The 19,324-nt window shown below is 44.7% G+C and overlaps 2 protein-coding genes and 1 long non-coding RNA gene across 4 annotated transcripts in view; 2 read left to right on the forward strand and 1 right to left on the reverse strand.

Annotated features, from left to right (window-relative positions):
- Positions 1-8,827, forward strand: part of LOC112932883 (uncharacterized) — a 51,690-nt gene extending 42,863 nt beyond the window's left edge. The window contains exons 3-4 of one of the 2 annotated variants that reach the window (XR_011994658.1): positions 5,967-6,086; positions 8,325-8,827. This is a non-coding gene — a long non-coding RNA (uncharacterized lncRNA). Of the gene's footprint in view, positions 1-5,966; positions 7,058-8,324 lie in introns of those variants that run through there. The other variant, XR_011994657.1, reaches the window with a different exon arrangement.
- A 4,307-nt stretch (positions 8,828-13,134) lies between these two features.
- Positions 13,135-15,487, forward strand: COX6A1 (cytochrome c oxidase subunit 6A1). The gene is made up of 3 exons (XM_026015879.2): positions 13,135-13,458; positions 13,609-13,751; positions 15,217-15,487. Exons 1-3 carry the CDS (start codon positions 13,353-13,355, stop codon positions 15,298-15,300), a joined length of 333 nt encoding a protein of 110 aa, XP_025871664.1. The 5' UTR covers positions 13,135-13,352; the 3' UTR covers positions 15,301-15,487.
- Positions 15,488-15,957: 470 nt separating this feature from the next.
- On the reverse strand, positions 15,958-19,270 carry TRIAP1 (TP53 regulated inhibitor of apoptosis 1). Its single transcript, XM_026015880.2, has 2 exons — positions 19,124-19,270; positions 15,958-17,952 (listed from the first exon to the last, which is right to left on the reverse strand). The coding sequence occupies exons 1-2, from the start codon at positions 19,268-19,270 to the stop codon at positions 17,869-17,871; spliced, it is 231 nt and encodes a 76-aa protein (XP_025871665.2). The 3' UTR covers positions 15,958-17,868.
- Between the last annotated feature and the right edge of the window lie 54 nt (positions 19,271-19,324).

The raw sequence follows: 19,324 nt of genomic DNA on the forward strand, positions 1-19,324 counted from the left end.
AACCTGTTTTTCCCTTTCCCTCTGTCCTCCCTGCCTCCCCTGCTTGTGTGCTCTTTCTCTCTCTGTGTGTGTCAAATAAATAAATAGAAACTTTCTTTTTTAAAGATCCTATTTATTTATTCATGAGACACACACACACACACACACAGAGGCAGAGACACAGGCAGAGGGAGAAGCAGGCTCCATGCAGGGAGCCCACCGTGGGACCCGATCCCAGGACTCCAGGATCACGCCTAAACCACTGAGCCACCCAGGGATCCCCAAATAAATAGAATCTTAAAAAAAAAAAAAGAACCTACACGAACAAACCAATCTAGAAAATAAAACAAAAAACAGGTTATGATTTGTGCTACTGAAAAAATGATGCTTGGGACACGTGGGTAGCACAGTTGGTTGAGCCTCCAACTCTTGACTTTTGGCTCAAGTCATGATCTCAGAGTCGTGAGATCAACCCCTGTGTCAGGCTCCGCACTCAGCAGGGTCTGCTGGGGACTCTCTCCCTCTGCCTTTGTCCCCTCTCTTCTCTCGCTCCATGCAGGGAGCCCGACCTGTGACTCGATTCCAGGTCTCCAGGATCACATCCTGGGCTGAAGATGGTGCTAAACTGCTGAGCCACCCAGGCTGCCCCATAAATAAATCTTTTTAAAAAAATACTTTCGCGCTGCCTAGTTGGCCTAGTCAGAGAAGCATGTGGCTCTTGATCTCGGGATCGTGAGTTTGAGCCTCATGTTGAGAGGAGAGGTTATTTAATAAATAAACTTTAAAATTTTTTATTTAAAAAATACTTGTGGGGCCTGGGTGCCTCAGTTGGTTAAGCAGCTGCCTTCGGCTCAGATTGTGATTCTGGGGTCCTCAGATTGATCCTGGGGTCCTGCACTGGGCTCCCTGCTCTGCAGGGAACCTGCTTATCCCTTTGCCTATGTCTCTGCCTCTCTCTCTCTCTCATGAATAAATAAAAGTCTTAAAAAAAATAAATACATGATACTTGTGATAAAGACAGGGGGCTTCCTTTAGAGAAAGTGACCAGGTAAGATCTCTCCTGAAAGGCTGATATTTAAGGGGAGGCACACCACGTGACAGGTGGAGGAAGAGGGTTCCAGGCAGAGGGCCCAGTAATTGCAAAGGCCCTCAGGTGAGAACAAGATTGGCTTTTTCCAGGAACAGAAAGCCAAACTGCTGGAGTGTGACACATTTAGTGATGAAGGCAAGATTCAAACCTGGGTTCAGTTTGACCGGGAATTTCATTAAGTGTTTCAATTTCACCACTTCACATCAGGGTTCAAGTTCATTTGACGTTCGCAAAGTTGAATGGAGACCTAGAGTCTGACTGAAGTGTGAGAGTGGTCTTCATCACAGGTAAGGTTTAAAGAGACCTCCTCGCCACCAGAATCACGTATGCCAACTTCAACACGGATAAGGTATAATGTCAGGAACAATGCTATGTGCATAACCAGGGGGAGGATGGGACCCAGAAATTAAGTGGAGGAGCTGACCATGGGCAAGCCAAGTTGCCTTCTCTTTCTCCCCTGCAAAGTCTACAAATAGAAACAATGTTATAAGTGTCATTTATTTAATTTATTTTTTTATAAGTGCCATTTAAATCAAACAATAGCTCTATAGAGAGGACCCACTGGGGACTTTTACCTTCTGATTTATTTCTGTCTGAAATTTTTACGACAGGCATATTTTCTTTTGTCATTAGAACAACAATAGCAAAATAATAATAAAAATTTTCAAGGTAAAAAAAAAATTTAGGGGCGTCTGGGTGGCTCAGTCAATTGAACATTTGCATTCGGCTCAGGTCATGGGGTCCTGGGATCGAGCTCCACATTGAGTTCTCTGCTTGGAGAGGGCCTGCTTCTCCTTCTCTCTGTGCCTGCCATTCTGCCTACTTGTCCTCTCTCTGTCAAACAAATAGATAAAAATCTTCAAAAAATAAATAAAATAAAATTTTTTAGAATGATTAATATTTGTCACTGTGCTGCCCATCATGGGAAATGCAGACCTAGGGGTATGGTGATTTCCTGAGTGGAGTTTAGGCTATAGCAGTAGAGTTAGAGTGCATAATGCTATCAGATGAAAACAGAAGATATGACATTATATTGCATGGTAGAGTCTAAAAGTTGTGTCAAAATTTAAAGAAGTAGAATTTTGGGGTGCCTGGATGGCTCAGTTGGTTGAGTGTCTGACTCTTGATTTCAGCTCAGGGTCATGATCTCAGGGTCCTGGAATGGAGCCCCGCATGGAGCTCCCCACTCAGTAGTGAGTCTGTTTCTCCCTCTGCCCCTCCCATGCTTATGTTTTCTCTCTCTCTCTCTCAAATAAATACATATATATATATATATATATATATATATATATATATATATTTTTTTTTTTTTTTTTTTTTTTTTTTTTTAATAAGGAAGCTGGGATGCCTTGGTGGCTCAGTGGTTGAATGTCTGCCTTTGGCTCAGGTCATGATCCCAGGGTCCTGGAATAGAGTTCGACATTACACTCCCCATGGGGGTGCTTCTCCCTCTCCTTGTGTCTCTGCCTCTCTCTCTGTGTCTCTCATGAATAAATAAATAAAATATTAAAACAATAAAGATGCACAATCACCTTGTTTAAAAAATATTAAGCAGGGGATCCCCAGGTGGCTCAGGGGTTTGGCCCCTGCCTTTGGCCCAGGGCATGATTCTGGAATCCCGGGATCGAGTCCCGCATCGCGCTCCCTGCATGGAGCCTGCTTCTCCTCTGTCTGTGTCTCTGCCTCTCTATCTGTGTCTCTCATGAATAAATAAATAAAATTTAAAAAAATATTAAGCACTATGTATGGTGTTGGGGATATAGAAGTAAGCAAGGCAGACAAGGGTCCCTGCTCTCATGGAGCTCCCAGGGTATTTAGACATTAGGGAGATAAGTAGTGGAAAGAGAACTCCTGACAGAGGGAACAGCATGACTAAAGCCCCTGAAGTTGGAAATAAAAACAGAGAGAAACAGAAAGAAGGCTAGCTCAGAGGATGAATGGAGTGTCCTTAGTAAAAATAGTGGGGATAAGCAGTGATTGTAGCTTTCAGGATGGTGGAGGTCAGAATAAGGGTTTTATCTTAGGGGAACAGAAACCCATTGAAGGGGTGCAAAGTGGAGTGGTCATATGGTCAGAGCTGGGCTTCAGAAGGGACACCCTGGCTGCTATATGGAGAATAGACAGAGGGCAGTGAGCTACAAGGAGAGAGATCAGTCTGGAGATGACTGTAATAGTCCAGGGGAGAGTGAACAGTGCCCATAACTAAAGGGGGAATGGAGAGGATGAAAGAGACATTTCTTTAAAAAAAAAAAAGATTTTATTTACTTATTCATGAGAGGCACAGAGAGGCAGAGACATGGGCAGAAGGAGAAGCAGGCTCCCTGTGGGAAGCCTGATGCAGGATTGATCTCAGGACCCCAAGATCACGACCTGAGCCAAAGGCAGATGCTCAACCTCTGAGCCACCCAGGTGCTCAAGACATTTTTAAAAATATTTTATTTATTTATTCATGAGAGACACAGAGAGAGGCAGAGACACAGACAGGGGGAGAAGCAAGCTCCCTGCAAGGAGCCCAATGTGGGACTCAATCCTGGATCTCGGGATCATGCCCAGAGCCAAAGGCAGACACTCAACCGCTGAGCCACCCAGGTATCCCTCCACACTCAGTTCTAAATAAGACTCAGTCCTTCCTGTGTTTTAGAAAATCAGTGGTGACTGTATAAAAGGCAGTAAAACAAGTGCTCGTCTATGCACAGAATATCTCTAGAAGATTCATTTTAAGTCTCTAGTAGGGTGGCTTTCTTTGCAATGAAACGGTGTGGCTGGGGGACAGGGATAGGAGGTGACTTTTCCTTCTTTAATTTTTATTTTTTGGTAATTTGAACCATAGAGATGTATTAGCTAGTCAATACTCCAATACTTAAATAGTTAAGAAAAAAACATATACTGGGGGTGCTTAGCTGGCTCACTCAGTGGGCATGTGACTCTTTTTTAAAAAATACATTTATTTGGGGCACCTGGGTGGGTCAGTGGTTGAGGTCTGCCTTTGGCTCAGGTCATGATCTTGGGGTCCTCGGATCAATCCTGCATTGGGCTTCCCACAGGAAGCCTGCTTCTCCTTCTGCCCATGTCTCTGCCTGTCTCTCTGTGCCTCTCATGAATGAGTAAATAAAATCTTAAAACATAATAAAAATTTAAAAACTTAAAAATACACTTAGTTTTTAAAAACTTTTTAAAAATGTATCCATTTGAGAGAGAGAGAGAGAACAAGAGCATGAGCAGAGGGAGAAGGAGGCTCCCTATTGAGCAGGAAGCCTGACCTGGGCCTCAGTTCCAGGACCCCAGGACCCCAGGATCATGACCTGAGCCAAAAACAGATGCTTAACGAACTGAGCCCCCCAGGCACCCTGGAGCATGTGACTTTTGATCTCAGGGTCATGAGTTCAAGCCCCACATTGGACTAGAGTCTACTTAAAAAAAAAAAAAAAAAAAAAAAAAAGAGCATGTACTGGTTGAATGCAAAGAGTGGGGTCAGCTGTGCCTTTGAATCTTGCCTCAGTCAACTTGTCTCTAGTTGTGTCCATTTTTGCTTCTCTGAGGTCCAGTTTCCTCATCTGTAACATGGCGGTAACAGTACTTCTTCATGGGTTGCTGGAAGAATTAAATGAGATAGTATATGTCGAGTGCCAACCCTACAGTAAGGATAGGCTAAATAGATGCGATTAGTATTAATAATTTAATGGTGAGTTAGATGCACACATGCCTCCACCAAGGGTAATCTCAGCCTGACACATAGGCATCGATCAAGGGAAGGGATTTGGAATCAAACACAGCTGAGGTCTGTCTCTCTAAGCGATCACTACCTCTCTAAACCACAGTAGCCTAGCAAGAGGGGGATGCTAACACACCTCCCTCCTAAGATCAAAGAGCTACTGGGTGGGGATAGTCAATGCCAAGCGCAGCGCCCTGTGAGTTATGAGTTACAGAGATGAAGATTTTTCTTTCTTTTTAAAAAATGTTATTTATTTATTCACGAGAGACACACAGAGAGAGGCAGAGACAGGCAGAGAGAAGCAGGCTCCTCACAGGGAGCCCAGTTTGGGACTTGATCCCAGGACCCAGGGATCACACGCCGAGCCCAACGCAGACGCTCGACCACTGAGCCATATAGGTGCCCAAAGATGAAGATTTTCAGAATGATCTCTATCTCTTTCCCGCCCACCCCGCCCCCCAGGCCCAGGGGGCTTTTCAGTCTCTCCTGTCCGCCATCCACTAAGACGCGAGTTGGAAGAGCTGGGGAACATCCTCTAGGAAGTGAAGATTTTCACGGGAAAAATTTCAGAGGCAAGGCCTTAAGAAGGAGCCCCGAGGGAGGGACGCCTGGGTGGTTCAGCGTTTGAGCGTCTGCCTTTGGGTCAGGGCGTGATCCCGGTCCCCAAATTGAGACCCACGTTAGGCTCCCTTCGAGGAGCCTACCTCTCCCTCTATGTCTCTGCCTCTCTGTGTCTCTCATAAAAAGAATCTTAAAAAGAAAGAAAGAAAAAAAGAGCCCCGAGGCAAGGGCTAGGCTTCTTTTATCCCTCTCGCAAGTTCCACCTCCTCCCTTCCTTCAAGGATCCCGAGACCCGACAGCCAAGTTGAAGGTCGCAGGCTCAGATCCTGCGGGTGCAGACCCGTGGGCGGTGCCCGCACATGCGCAGCCTGCCACCCACAGGGAGAGAGCGGTACTGCAGGCGCGGGTGCCGGAGAAGCTCCCGGTCCAGTGACCTTTGTGTCAATATTTGTTCAGGGCCCTTCTGCGCAAGGCAAAGTGGGTTCCCTGTCCTCATGGGGTTTCCACTCTCATGGGAAGAATACCAGCAACAGAAGTGCTGGTAGCAACTTCCTAATCTGCTTTTTTGGTGAAAGCCTTTGTTTGTTTTTGTTGTTTTGTTTTGTTTTTAAATTTTTCTTTTAGAGAGAAAGAGCAGGAGCTGGAGGGGCAGATGGACAGGGAGAAAAAAATCTCAAGCAAGCTCCACGCTGTGCGAGGGGAGCCTGATGTAGAGACTCGATCTCATGACCATGGGATTACCACGTGAGCCTAAACCAAGTCCAGCTCTTAACTGACTGTGTCACCCAGGTGCCCCTGAAAGCCTTTGTTCTTATAACTTAAGAAATATATATTCATTGTAGCAAATTTTAAAAGAAAATTAATATCCAGATGTTACTTCTGTTAACATGTGAGTATAGTCCTTTTGGCATTTTGCAAAAAAATGGAAACATGCATTTTGTAACATTTTGTAGCCTGCTCTGTTGTGTTTAACAGCTTTATTGAGATATATTCCACATAACATACACAGGCTTTGCTTTTAACTTAATAGTGAAAGGTTAATAATAATTTAATGCAAATTTCTATTTGTTGAGCAAGATTGATCTTTCATACACGTCACCCCATTCAGTCCTCCCTAAAACCGTAGTAGGTAGGTACTAATATATTCTTGGTTCTGAGATGAAGAAACTGAGGCACAGAAAAGGAAACTAAGAGGTACCTGGCTTGCTGAGAAAGTGGAGCATGCAACTCTTGATCTTGACTTTATGTGTTTGAGCCCCATGTTGGATGTAGAAATTACATGAATAAAAAAGGTGGGCAGGGGAAGTGATTTGTCCAGTAAAAGTAGCAGAACCAGGATTTTAATTAGGCCTTGTCTGAGAACATAAGTTCTTTTTTAAATTAAATTTTTTTTTTTTTTAGAAATCTCTGTATCCAATATGGGGCTCAAGCTCACAATCCTAAGGTCAAGAGTTGCATGCTTTTCTGGCTGAGCCAGCCAGGTGCGCTGAGAACATGACTTCTTAACCATTTTGTTATTACTGCTCTGTGCCCAGCTGTGTGGGAATTCAGAAGAGTGAGGAAGAAAAGGGGAGAGGCTCTCCTGGAGCTCAGAGTGGAAACAAGGACGTAGAATGGTCGTTACACATGGTACAGTGAGCTTAAACATCACCGAGGCTCCAGAGTAAGGGGGAATGATGTAATTAGGAAAGGCTGCCTGTAGGAGTGAGGACTGGGTGGGGGACGTGTAGACATAGATGGGCAACAGGGTGGGAAGGGCACTTTCAGCCGGGAGGGGCCAGCCTGAGCAAAGTCTTAGGTGCAGGTATGTGTATGACAACAAACAGGGCCCAGTAAGGGAAAATAATTGAGCACCAAGTTCTATGGGGATAAAGAGATGGATGACACCTGCAGCCTGCCTACTAAAAACTGCCCAGGGTGTTGGGGGAACCAAAGAAATAAATAATAGTTACCCTTCACTGTGCACACCCCACATTCCAGGTTCTCTACCTACGCTATCACATTTAAGTTCAAACAGTTCTGGAAGATTGGCAGTTTATAACTTTTTTCAATAAATAGAGAAAGGAAGCCTGAACGAGATAAGTGCCTTGCTGTAGGTCCTCTGAAGTAGGGAGGACAAGGGCCAAGAAAGTCAACCAAGGAGGCTCAGGGTCTGAATCCAGTGCTCTAACCTGCAAGCTACACTATCTGCCTGCTCTAACTGCCCCAAAGAGACAGAATTTCACATCCAGCCCCCTGTGCAAACCTCTAGCTGCACTACAACCAGAGATCTTTCTAAATTATGAAGCTAATCATCTCTCTCCTATTTTAAAACCAAGCCTTCTCAGTAACTTTCAGATAAAATCTTAACTCAGCATGACCTGCAGGACCTTTTAAGTTCTTGCTCCCTCCACGCCTTCACACCTCCAGCCTTAAAGGCACCATTTGGAATTCCAGATCCAGTACCCTTATCTTTTCTCTGTGGTGATGTCTGCTGGGAAAACTCTTCTTATCTCCCTCCTCATCCAAATTTGTCCCGACTTAGTCATATTTATTGGAAGGAGCCATGACTTAGATGTCATCTCCTACAGAAAGACTTCTCAGATTGCCCCTCTATAATCTAGGCCCTTCTGCTCTGCTTCCATGACCCTATACCCTTTCTCCTAATCAGGGCAATAATAATAGTTAACAATTTTTGAGCGTTCACTTTGTGTTAAGGTTACTTGAGTTATTGAAGCAGTATCACATAGTAATTAAACATGCAAATGTTAAGACTAGACTTTCTGGATTTGAATCCTGGCTCAATCAATCACTTAGAGGGATGTGAAACTTAGGCAAATGACTTAACCTCCCTTTGTACCTTAGTTTCCTCATCTGCAAAACAGGAATAAGAATAGCACCTATCTCATAGGACTGTTGTACATGTGAAGGGCCCAGGACATGGTAAGTGCTTAATAAATGTTAGCTAATAACTATTATTCTGTAAATGACTCTGATTCACAGGTGGAGAATCTAAGGCGTAATATGACTTCCCCTTGATTACATAGGTGAGTAGCAGAAATGAGACTTGAACTTGACACCAAGATCCATGCTGCACTGCCTCCCATTGTAGAACCCAGCACATTGGTTGTAATAACTACCTACTTTTCAGTCTTTCCCTCTAGACTGGGTGTTCCATGAGGGTCAGTTCTGTCACCCTGGTCCAAGGACATAGTTGAGACCCTAATTAAATGAACTAATGATGCTGAACAGCTCAGATAAGTTATTCAGAAGATGGAGGTGGTAGTCATAACACCCTGGCTTCCCCTGCAGTGTGCTTGGAAAAATGTTTCAGTGCTTTCTCGTAGGATTAGTCTCTTAGCAGACAAATATTTATTGGTTCCTGGAGGTGCTCTTTTTTTTTAAATCTTTTTATTTATTTATTTAGTTTTTATTTACTTATGATAGTCACACACACACAGAGAGAGAGAGAGAGAGAGAGAGAGAGAGAGGGAGAGACATAGGCAGAGGGAGAAGCAGGCTCCATGCACCAGGAGCCCGACGTGGGATTCAATCCCGAGTCTCCAGGATTGCGCCCTGGGCCAAAGGCAGGCGCTAAACCGCTGCGCCACCCAGGGATCCCCCTGGAGGTGCTCTTATTGGGAAAAACCATGTTAGGAATAGCAGGCAGGATACCCCCAGATAAGCTTTTCCCTAAGCAAGCCCTGTCCTTGGCTAGGCAGCCTCCCCCAGTCTGACAACAATGCCTCCCCTCATCAGCCGCCCCCAGGATTGGAATGTCCACCTGCCAGCTCCCTGCTTCAAGGAAATAGAGCATCAGAGACCTTAGTGGCTTCAGCATGAGCATAAACATCACCAGCTGCCAGGGAGGATGACGTCAAATCCAGGCCTGGCTGGCCATGGCCTTGGGGAGGCTCCCTGCACAGAGAGGCCTGGTGCCCTGGGGGTCACTGTGAGAGGCAGCACAAGCTGAGAACTGCCAGTTCAGTACCCTGAGGACACATTTGATGGTTCTGTCCATTCTCAAGGACCCCATAACTTGAAAGATTTTTTCTTTCCAAATCCACTGATGTCAGAAATCAAACAGTTATTCCTTTTCTTTTCAGAGCCTCAGATCAGCATGAACTCTTGGGCTTGATATCATTCTACCTAAAGCAAAGCCTCTATGCCTTTGAGGTTAAAAGAACTGGCCTGAGTCCCAAACTGCCTGGGTCTACCACTTGTCTAAATTAGTTCTGACTCTGGGCAATTTCCTACACCTCCCAGAGTCTCAGTTTCCTTCTATGAAAAGTGGGTAGAATAGTATCTAATTCACAGGATCTTGGTTGGGATTAATGTGTATTCAGTGAATACCTATCATGTGCCAAGTACTGAGGTCATACTGGTGAACAAAACATAGTCCTTGCTCCATGGTGTTTGGTGAAGGAAAACAGACAATAAAGCAATTAATATTTTATACAGCAGATGGTGGTAAGTGCCATGAAGATAGATAAGGCACAGCAGGAGGATAAAGTGTCAGAGTGGGATGGAGTCATTTCACTTCTGGGTGGTCTGGGAAGGCCTTTCTGCTGAGATGACTTCTGAGCAGACCCCTGAGTGAAATGAAGAAGTAATTCATGGGGCCATCAGGGAGAAAACTCTTCTACGCAGAGAAATGAGCATGTGCAGCAGTCCTGAGGCAGAGGCATGCATGGCATGTCCAAGGAAAGGCAAGAAAGCCAATGTAGCTGGAGTGAAATGGGCAAGAGGTAGGGAGAAAGTATGGTGTGAGAGAGGTGGCTGGGGGTAGGGTGTATAGGACTAGCCTATTCTAAGGACTTGGGTATTTACTCTGAATGAGATGGAAGCCATGGAAGGATTTTGAGCCAGAGAGGAAGATGATCTGACAGACTTTAAAGAATCCCTCTAGGGGGCACCTGGGTGGCTCAGCGGTTGGGTGTCTGCTTCGGCTCAGGGCGTGATCCCAGAGTCCTGGGATGGGGTCCCACATCAGGCTCCCCGCATGGAGCCTGCTTCTCCCTCGGCCTGTGTCTCTGCCTCTCTCTCTCTCTCTGTGTCTCTCATGAATAAATAAATAAAATCATTTTTTTTTTTTTTTTAAGAATCTTTCTGATTGCCATGTAGGCAATAGACTGTAGGGGGACCAGGTGGCAGGAAGACAAGTCAGGAGGCCATGGTGGTTGTCCAGGTGAGAGGTGAGGACATCTTTGATCAGATTGGTAACAATGGGGAGTAGGAAATGGTCAGATTCTGGATGTGCCTGAAGGAAGAGCTGGCAGGATTTGTTGATGGACTGGATATAAAGTGTGTGTGTGTGTGTGTGTGTGTGTGAGAGAGAGAGAGAGAGAGAGAGAGAGAGAGAGAGAAGAATCAAAGATGACTCCCAAGTGTTTAACTTGAAGAATGGAGTGATCAGTTAGTGAGGTGGAGAGGGCAATTTGTATAAAGTCTTTACCATGGATATGGGCACAAAATAAATGCCCAATAAATATTAGCTATTCTTTTTATTGATGATTTTGGGTTCCTGGGTTGTCCAAACTCAAACACCTGAGGCTTTAGAAATGTTGAGCATACCTGGCAATAACATCATAAGCATCATGCTCAAGCATGTGCTGTGAGCCAAGCACATGATAGAATCTTTACTTAGCAGTACCACACTGCGAAGTGTACAAAAGCCCTATGAGGAAATGAATATTTGTTGAATCTTTAATATATTTCAGACATTTTTCTTTTTAAAAAAGATTTTATTTATTTATTCATGAGAGACACAGAGTAGGAGAGAGGCAGAGACACAGGCAGAGAGAGAAGTAGGCTCCATGCAAGGAACACGATGTGGGACTTGATACCGGGACTCCAGGATGATGCCCTGGGCACCAAACTGCTGAGCCACCCAGGCATCCCAGACATTTTTCATTTAATCCTTTCTCCACCACTAGAATGTAAGTTAAATGAGAGAGATCTTACACCTGGAGTTCCTACCACCCATGGCTGGCACATAGTAGGCACCTTAGTTAATATTTATTAAATGAAATCTCATTATTATATTAGAGGTGGGGCTGAGTAACTTCCCAAAGTAGAGCTGGGTTCTGATAAATATTTATTGGATAAAGGGATGAATAAATGGGTATTACATTCCCATTTTAGAGAAGAGTAAACAGTTGGTGGCAAACCAAAGATTTAAACCCAGGATTTCGGGATCCCTGGGTGGCGCAGCGGTTTGGCGCCTGCCTTTGGCCCAGGGCGCGATCCTGGAGACCCGGGATCGAATCCCACATCAGGCTCCCGGTGCATGGAGCCTGCTTCTCCCTCCACCTGTGTCTCTGCCTCTCTCTCTCTCTCTCTCTCTCTCTCTCTGTGACTATCATAAATTTAAAAAAAAATAAAATAAAATAAACCCAGGATTTCCTGATCCTTGAGCTTGGACCCTTTCCATGGCCATACTATGGAGCCTCATGTACCATTTGGCTGTGTTTGAGGATGTCTAGGGATTTGACAATCTTGATGTATCACGTGGCATACCATAATATGTAAAAACCCAGCCTAAGCCCGGGTGGCTCAGGGGTTGAGCGCCGCCTTTGGCCCAGGGCCTGATCCTGGAGACCCGGGATCGAGTCCCACGTCGGGCTCCCTGCATGGAGCCTGCTTCTCTCTGCCTGTGTCTCTGCCTCTCTCTCTCTCCCTCTCTCTGTCTCTCTGTCTCTCATGAATAAATAAAATCTTAAAAAAAAACCCGGCCTACTCAGAGAAAGGGAGATCTAATGCGACATCAGATTGTAACTCTCTGGTAGCACGACCCTAAATTTTTGTCTTCGTGAAACTGCATAGCCTTACAACATTTATTTTACCTTATTTGCCCAAAGTCACAGGGTGTAAGGAATGGAAACAAAATGTGAATCTAGTCTTCCCACAATGGAGTTCCTGTTTGTTCCCCTACTCTGGGTTCGTTTGTTTGTTTTTTAGATTTTATTTATTCATGACACACAGAGAAAGGCAGAGACACAGGCAGAGGGAGAAGCGGGCTCCATGCGGGGAGCCTGATGAAGGACTCATCCCAGGACCCCAGGGATCATGACCTGAGCCAAAGGCAAATGTTCAACCACTGAGCCACCCAGGTGCCCCTAATTTTAATTTTTAAAACTGTCTTTAGAGGAGTAGACGGGAGAAAAAGGAAGAAGTGGGGGAAGGGGGTTTGAAGAGACAAAACAGATGTTAATTTTTGCTTCGAGTTTCAATGGAGAGAAGGCTAAAAGAAGCCAAAAGTTAAGGATGTTGAGGCGGAATTAAAATCCAGATTTTCGGGCAGAGGTTTAGCACCGCCTGTAGCCCGGGGTGTGATCCTGGAGACCCGGGATCGAGTCCCGCGTCGGGCTTCCTGCATGGAGCCTGCTTCCCCCTCTGCCCTGTGTCTCTGTCTCTGTCTTGCTCTCTCTGAATAAATAAATAAATCTTTAAAAAATAAAATAAAATCCAGATTTTCTGGATTCCCAGGGCTCCTCCTGGTTCCCGTTGCTACTCATTCATTCACTCACTCATTCATTTGTATTGAGTCCCTGCAATTCCAGGCTCTGGGAAGGCTGCTATGGAAAACTCTGGTATCATAGAGTTCATATTCTAGTAGGAGAGACAAACATAATAACGATGACGACGATTGTGTCAAGTGCGATGAAAATGACGTCACAGGAGGGGGAGGAACGGGGTGGTCTGAGCTCGGAACCTCCAGCTGCTGTCCGCAGACTCCAACTAAGACACAGCTTCCGGACGCCGGAGCGCCCTCCATAAATCCCCCTTTCGTACTTATCCTCGCCTCGCCTCACCAGGGTGAGAACAGCAGGAGGAGGAGGTGCAGAGCGCATGCTCCCTCAAAACTGGTGGCTCTGAGGATTTTAACTGGGACTCCGACCGCCGGGAGGATAGTACGCAGGCTACTTGCGTTAAGGCTCCGCCCAATAGGAGCTTGCTTTTGGGGTTGTGGTCCCACCCCCAGCCCATTTTCCACTTCCGCTTCCGGCGTTGAGGCTGTCCAGGTCGAAAATGGCGTCGGCGGCCGCTGTGTTCCGGCTCTCTGGGCTGCTAGGTCGGTCCGGGGCACAGCTGGGGCGGTCCATGTCGAGCGGCGCCCACGGCGAGGAGGGCTCAGGTACTGGAGCTGCGGTTGGCGGGGCGGGCCTCAGCCCCACTCGAGCGAGGCAGGGCAGGACTGTGACCTTGGCTTGAGGACTTGGGGTCGGGGAGGCGAGCCTCGGGCTGGGTCCCCACACCAGGCCTAAGAGTCGTGCCCCCTCCACAGCTCGCATGTGGAAGGCCCTCACCTACTTCGTAGCGCTCCCTGGCGTGGGAGTGAGCATGCTGAACGTCTTCCTGAAGTCGCATCACGGAGAGCACGAGAGACCTGAGTTCATCGCCTACCCCCATCTCCGCATCAGGTCCAAGGTACGCCTTTGTAGGCTTTCGAGTATCCGTTCTCCTTTTATTACAAATGCCTAGTCCAAGTTCTCAGTTCTCTATAATCGTGTACAATTTATCATATAATTCTTACAAACTTTTATTTTCTCCCGTTTTATGGGAAAGTAACAGCCTTGGGGGGGGGGGTCACATCTGTTTTCTTTTTCAAGGTCATACAATAAGAGTCCTTCAATTTTCCTTTTCTGATCCATCCCATCTCTGCATTCTGATACTGTCCCGAAACGGTTGTCGGTTGTATGAGACTTGGATGTTTGGGAATCTCCCTTAAAGTGGCAAAATGGGAACGTGGTTTACCCTTCTACGACCTGGGCATCTGGCAGGTACTAGCTGCATAATGAGGAAACTAACAGCTTTTCCTATTCCGACCTCTGCTCGTTATTTTCTCAAGTGTTTTATCCTTTGCTGTTGATGTAGATGCAATGCATTTGTTTTCCATTGCTTGTTGTAAGTATTCTTAACAAGACGCCCGTCTGGCTCTTTAATAATTATTACATGACTTAGAGGAGATGGGACTGGCCTTATAACATCTTAAGCTAGATTCTTAGATTCTGAAAGAATTTTTTGAGTCTGAGCCCCACTCCCACCCTTGTACAATAGATGTAAAAACCATATAGCAGGGTTATCAGTCTCAGTACTATTGACATTTGGGGCTGGATAATTCTTGTTGGGGCAAGGGGCTATCCTGTGAGTCCTGGGATATTTAACAGCATCCTCAACCTTTGCCTGGATGTGCTGTCTCAGATGTCTCCAGATATTGCCCAATGTCCTTGGAGGAGCAAAATCATCCTCGGTTGGAAACCACTGCCCTACAGCATTGTTTTTCAAAGACAATGAGCAAAAACATTGAGGGTGAGGTGCCTGGTGGCTCAGTGGGTTAAGTTAGATACAATTCAGGTGATTCCCTGCTCAGTAGGAAATTTGCTTCTTCTCCTCCCTTTGCCCCTCCCCTCTGCTCATGCTCTCTCGTTTTCTGTCTCAAATCTTAAAAAAAAAAAAAAAAAAAAAAAAAATTTGAGGAGGGTAGGTTGCAGTTTCCAATCCAGAGGTTTGTTTTAGGTCTGGAATAAAGCCCAGAAGTCTGCATTTAAGTAAGCATCTCCTCTCATTTACCCACCTCTACCATTCTGATACAGATCATGTGTGGATTATACTTTCATAAACATTGCACTGATAGACTAATTGCCAGGGAGAGGCTTATGAATAATGAACTTGAGGTTGCTTTTCCTACTGTCTACTTTAAAGGCTCTCCTGGAAGTTATAAGAGAGCTCCATTAAATTACGGGAAGGCTGAAATACGCCAGTAGTTAAAGGATTAATTACCATTTTGTTGTTATGTATTGTCTGTCACTTCCCCTTTATCTTAAGCAGTTCATGGCAGTGCTATTTATGAATTCTTTTCTGGAATTGCCTAATTGACATCTTCACTCCACAGCCCTTTCCCTGGGGAGATGGTAATCATACTCTATTCCATAACTCTCACGTGAATCCACTTCCAACCGGCTATGAAGATGAATAAACAGAACCTGGACCAGCACCCAGTGGGGACCACAGGACTGGTTTGGACCATGACTCTGCACACGGACCAGAAAAGTATATGGGACCTTAAGCTCACCTTCCTTACTTTGATGACCAGTATACTGATCCTCCATCCTTTTGCTTATGGCAGGAGATGGCTTAAATAAATAACTTAGATTGGTCCATGATCTGAGAGTTGTATTCTTTGTTTTTCCCTCCAAAATCAGCATTAAGGTTATTTTTGTTTATGTAATGAAGGTTTATGGCTGCTGCATACAGGCCTCTGGATAACATTGTTTATAACAGGCTTGTCCTTGGTTTCTTATGTCTGGGGGTGGGTAAAGCAAAGGGACCATAAGTGGAGCTAATTTAAGTATCAAGATTGGGTCCTGACAGACTTTGGATGGCAAAGATATTGAGTGGCCGCCAGTAGAATATGTGCAATTTACAGAAAAGGGTATCTTTGATTCTCCAGAGGAAGTACTTTCTGTGTCCTAGCTTTCTCTTGTCCCATTATACCAGCATTTGCTGAAGAATACTCCCTATAGTCAGGTAATTGTCTTCAAAAGTGTCAAGTTCTCATCTTGGGGTCTTCTCTCAGCACCCTGAAGGGTGAAAGGATTAGGAACTCTTGGAGAAATAAAGGCAGTATGACACATTTCTCCATATAGCATTAGCTTTATTTGTTTCTGGATTTAAAACCTTCCTGTAGCATTAAGAATTAGGGAGAAACAATAGTAATAGTTACAAAATCACCCTTAAAAGAGCACTTAATTTCTCTTCAAAATTAATCTTGAAGTAGCTGAGATAGTTGGAGTCACTTTATGGGCAGGATGAAGTCAAAATAGAACGAAGAACAATTGGGCTTCTGGGTGGCTCAGTAGGTTAAGCGTCCAACTCTTGATTGCAGTTCAGGTCATGATCTAAGATTTGTGAGATTGAGCCCTGCATTGGACTCCATGCTATGTGAAGCCTGCTTTTAAGATTCTCTTCTCTCCCTCTCCTTAAGAAAAAGATCAGAAAAAATTACTCCTTCAGTAGCAATTACAATGAAAGAACATGGTTGGCTTGGAGTGTTTTATTCTTGAAGCTCAACTGGTTTTATACTAAGATTCAAGAAGCTACCAGGTTTTGGTATTGCATAGTACATATAGTAAACTAGTACCACAAAGGTGAGACATATGGAAACACAGGGTGTGAAAGCCTTTTATAGTAAGAGAAAAAAAGGATCCCTGCCATCTTTATCATTTTGTGATCTAACCACAGGAGAGAGGATAATACAATTTCCACCTTCTGTAAATTGTTTTATACCATATTGGGTGGATATCATTGAACCAAATTACTCAAGACCTGCAATTTTGGTGACTACCTAACTTTCCAAAGTGTGTAAATGCTCACCTGATCCTGACATCTTTTGTGCAGTTATAGAAGCATATTATTTACGTCGCTTGCTCTAGGAATAAATTTTAGAAATCAATGATGTTTCTAATTGTTTTAGCACACTATTTACCTTAGATAAATCTTCACTTTTTCTTCACCTTTAAATTAAAACACCCCCCCCCCCCAATATATGGGATATATATAGGATTACGGTGTAATACTTGTTCTGTATTTTCTTTCTTTCTTTTTTTTTTTAATACTTGTTCTGTAAAGTGCAGAGTTCTCCAGGGGCAAATAATGAAACTAAATGTTACAATTTATTCCGTCTTCATGATTACAGACATTGGAGGGCAGGGTGGGTACACAAGGCAAATAAAACAAACTCTTGTCCCATTTAACCAGATGCAGCATTTTGGCAGTTTTATGGTAATATAGGTAGACCTAATTAATTGACTTGGGCTGAAAGCTGGGAACAGCAAATCTCTGCAATTTAGGATCTTCTTCCATTGTTACTCCAAGGATCTTAATTCCTAAACTATACTATGAGCTCTGAAATGGTTTGTGTACTGCAACATTCTTCAAGCTTTCACACCTTAATCAGAAATCTGACACCTTTTCTTAAGGCAAGGAACTCTTAAGGCTGTCTTCCTCTTGGCTAACCCAGTCCACCAGCAACCTTAAAAGTTGTTAAATAAAAATAAAACCGTTCCCCGGTTTAAAACCGTTGTGCTGGAATCCCTTTTCAGAGCCTTGGCTCCCTGAGAGAAGAGAGATCCTAACCAGTTGCTTCCATGAATAATAATAACCCTAGTACAATCTACCTAATGTCCTTTGAAGCAAACTCAAGAGGTCAGGCAACCCTGATCATCCTGACAAGTTTATCAGTATTTACACACAAAGGATATTTAAAGCTGATCCTAGACCAAGTATTGCAACCATAATCCCAAGAAATCGTTCAGTTTTAGCAGGTGAGGTTCCTGCAAGATGCCACAGCACGAGTGAGAAATCATCTCAAAGCAAAGAGTGATGGTTCATCATCTTTTACAAGTGAGAGGAAATCAAGGAGAAAAGAAAACTCCCTCCTAAACTCCTCATCAAACCAATGGCTATTTTCACGGCCTTAATTGATGAGATCCAGTGTCCTCAATTTCCTGATTGGAGGAGTCTATTTTCAAGGTGACTGTCAAGTTCAAGAAGAGCTTTCAGGCTTTTCTTTGCCATGGCCCATGAATTCCAGTCCTTCAATGGGAATCTCCTTCTCCTTTATTGCTTTCTGACGGGAGAAGAAAACACATGATACAGGTCTATACGAAGCCTGAGGACCAAACTTTGTAAATATAATGGTACAGAAGTAAATCAGATCACACCAAAAGGCCACCCAACCATGATTCAACACTTGTACTCTTTTTAACCCGAGTACCATTATAGAGAAATTAAATGTAAGGCCAAAGAAGAGATTGGAAAGGAATTGTGATGAGGGGCTCCTGGATGGCTCAGTCAGTTAAGCGTCTGCCTTCAGCTTAGGTCATGATCTCAGGGTCCTGGGATGGAGCCACACATTGGGCTCCCTGCTCAGTGGGGAGCCTGCTTCTCCTTCTCCCTCTGTTGCTCCCCCTGCTTGTGTGCAGGCTCTCTCTCTCTCTCTCTGCCAAATAAATAAATAAAATCTTAAAAAAAAAAAAAAAGGAATTGTGATGAGTCGTCCATGTTTCATACGTGGAATTTAAACAGTTTTCTACTCTGTTATGACAGACACAAATTCAAACCTGAGTTCCAGGACTTTCTGGCTAAGTGAACCTCAGCAAGTCTCACTTTTCTATCTGTAAATGGGATACAGATACCAACTTGTAATGACCCTGAAGATGTTTTAAGTTAACTAATTGGGAGTGCTGTGCTCAGTGCGGTTCTTAAAATCCAAAGCAGTTTCACATTCATTGAGCTGGAATGAAAATTTCCTAGCGGGTTGAGAGAACAGGACAAAGGAATTACAACAAAATGAGACCCTCAGGTCTAACAGCTCAGGCCAACACCCCGCTTCGCCCCCCCAACAATAGTGGAACAGTGCACTACCTCAAAAATCAAGGAAATGATTCTGGTGAACTTGAACTAATCACTTCCTATTTGGGGGCATAAACGTTCCATGTATAAAAATATGAACAACTATGCCCACTTTATGAGTTTGAGCACCAAATGAACCAAAGGATGTTCCTGTGCTCCGTAAAATGTAAAGCATTGTAAAAACATTTGTCATTCAGAGAGATACCGGGTGGCCTTAGTGCTGATGGTGGGGAGAAAGCCCCTGCCACTGCCCTCACTGAGGCTTTTCTTCAAATCCTTCCCAGCCCAACTTCCGCCAGGTACTGCGCGTGTGGCCGGGGACACCGCAGCGAGAACCAGGAGCCAGGGGATAGAGACGAAAGGGCCCTGGCCACCTAAGGGCTCACCTGAACACACTGCTGATAGCGCTTGAAGAGGTCGGTGCACGGGTCTCCGGAGCCGTCCCCTTTAAGGAACTTCTCGGCAAACCAGCGATTGAAGCACTGGTCGTACTCGCGCTTCATGTCGGTGCAGGCCTCCCCTACGCTATTCATGGCGGCGGAGGCAGTAGCGGCGCACTTTGATGTCGTCACTCAAAAGTGCGTCGC

The sequence above is a fragment of the Vulpes vulpes genome, chromosome 10 (assembly GCF_048418805.1).
Source record: "Vulpes vulpes isolate BD-2025 chromosome 10, VulVul3, whole genome shotgun sequence".
Classification (NCBI taxonomy): domain Eukaryota; kingdom Metazoa; phylum Chordata; class Mammalia; order Carnivora; family Canidae; genus Vulpes; species Vulpes vulpes.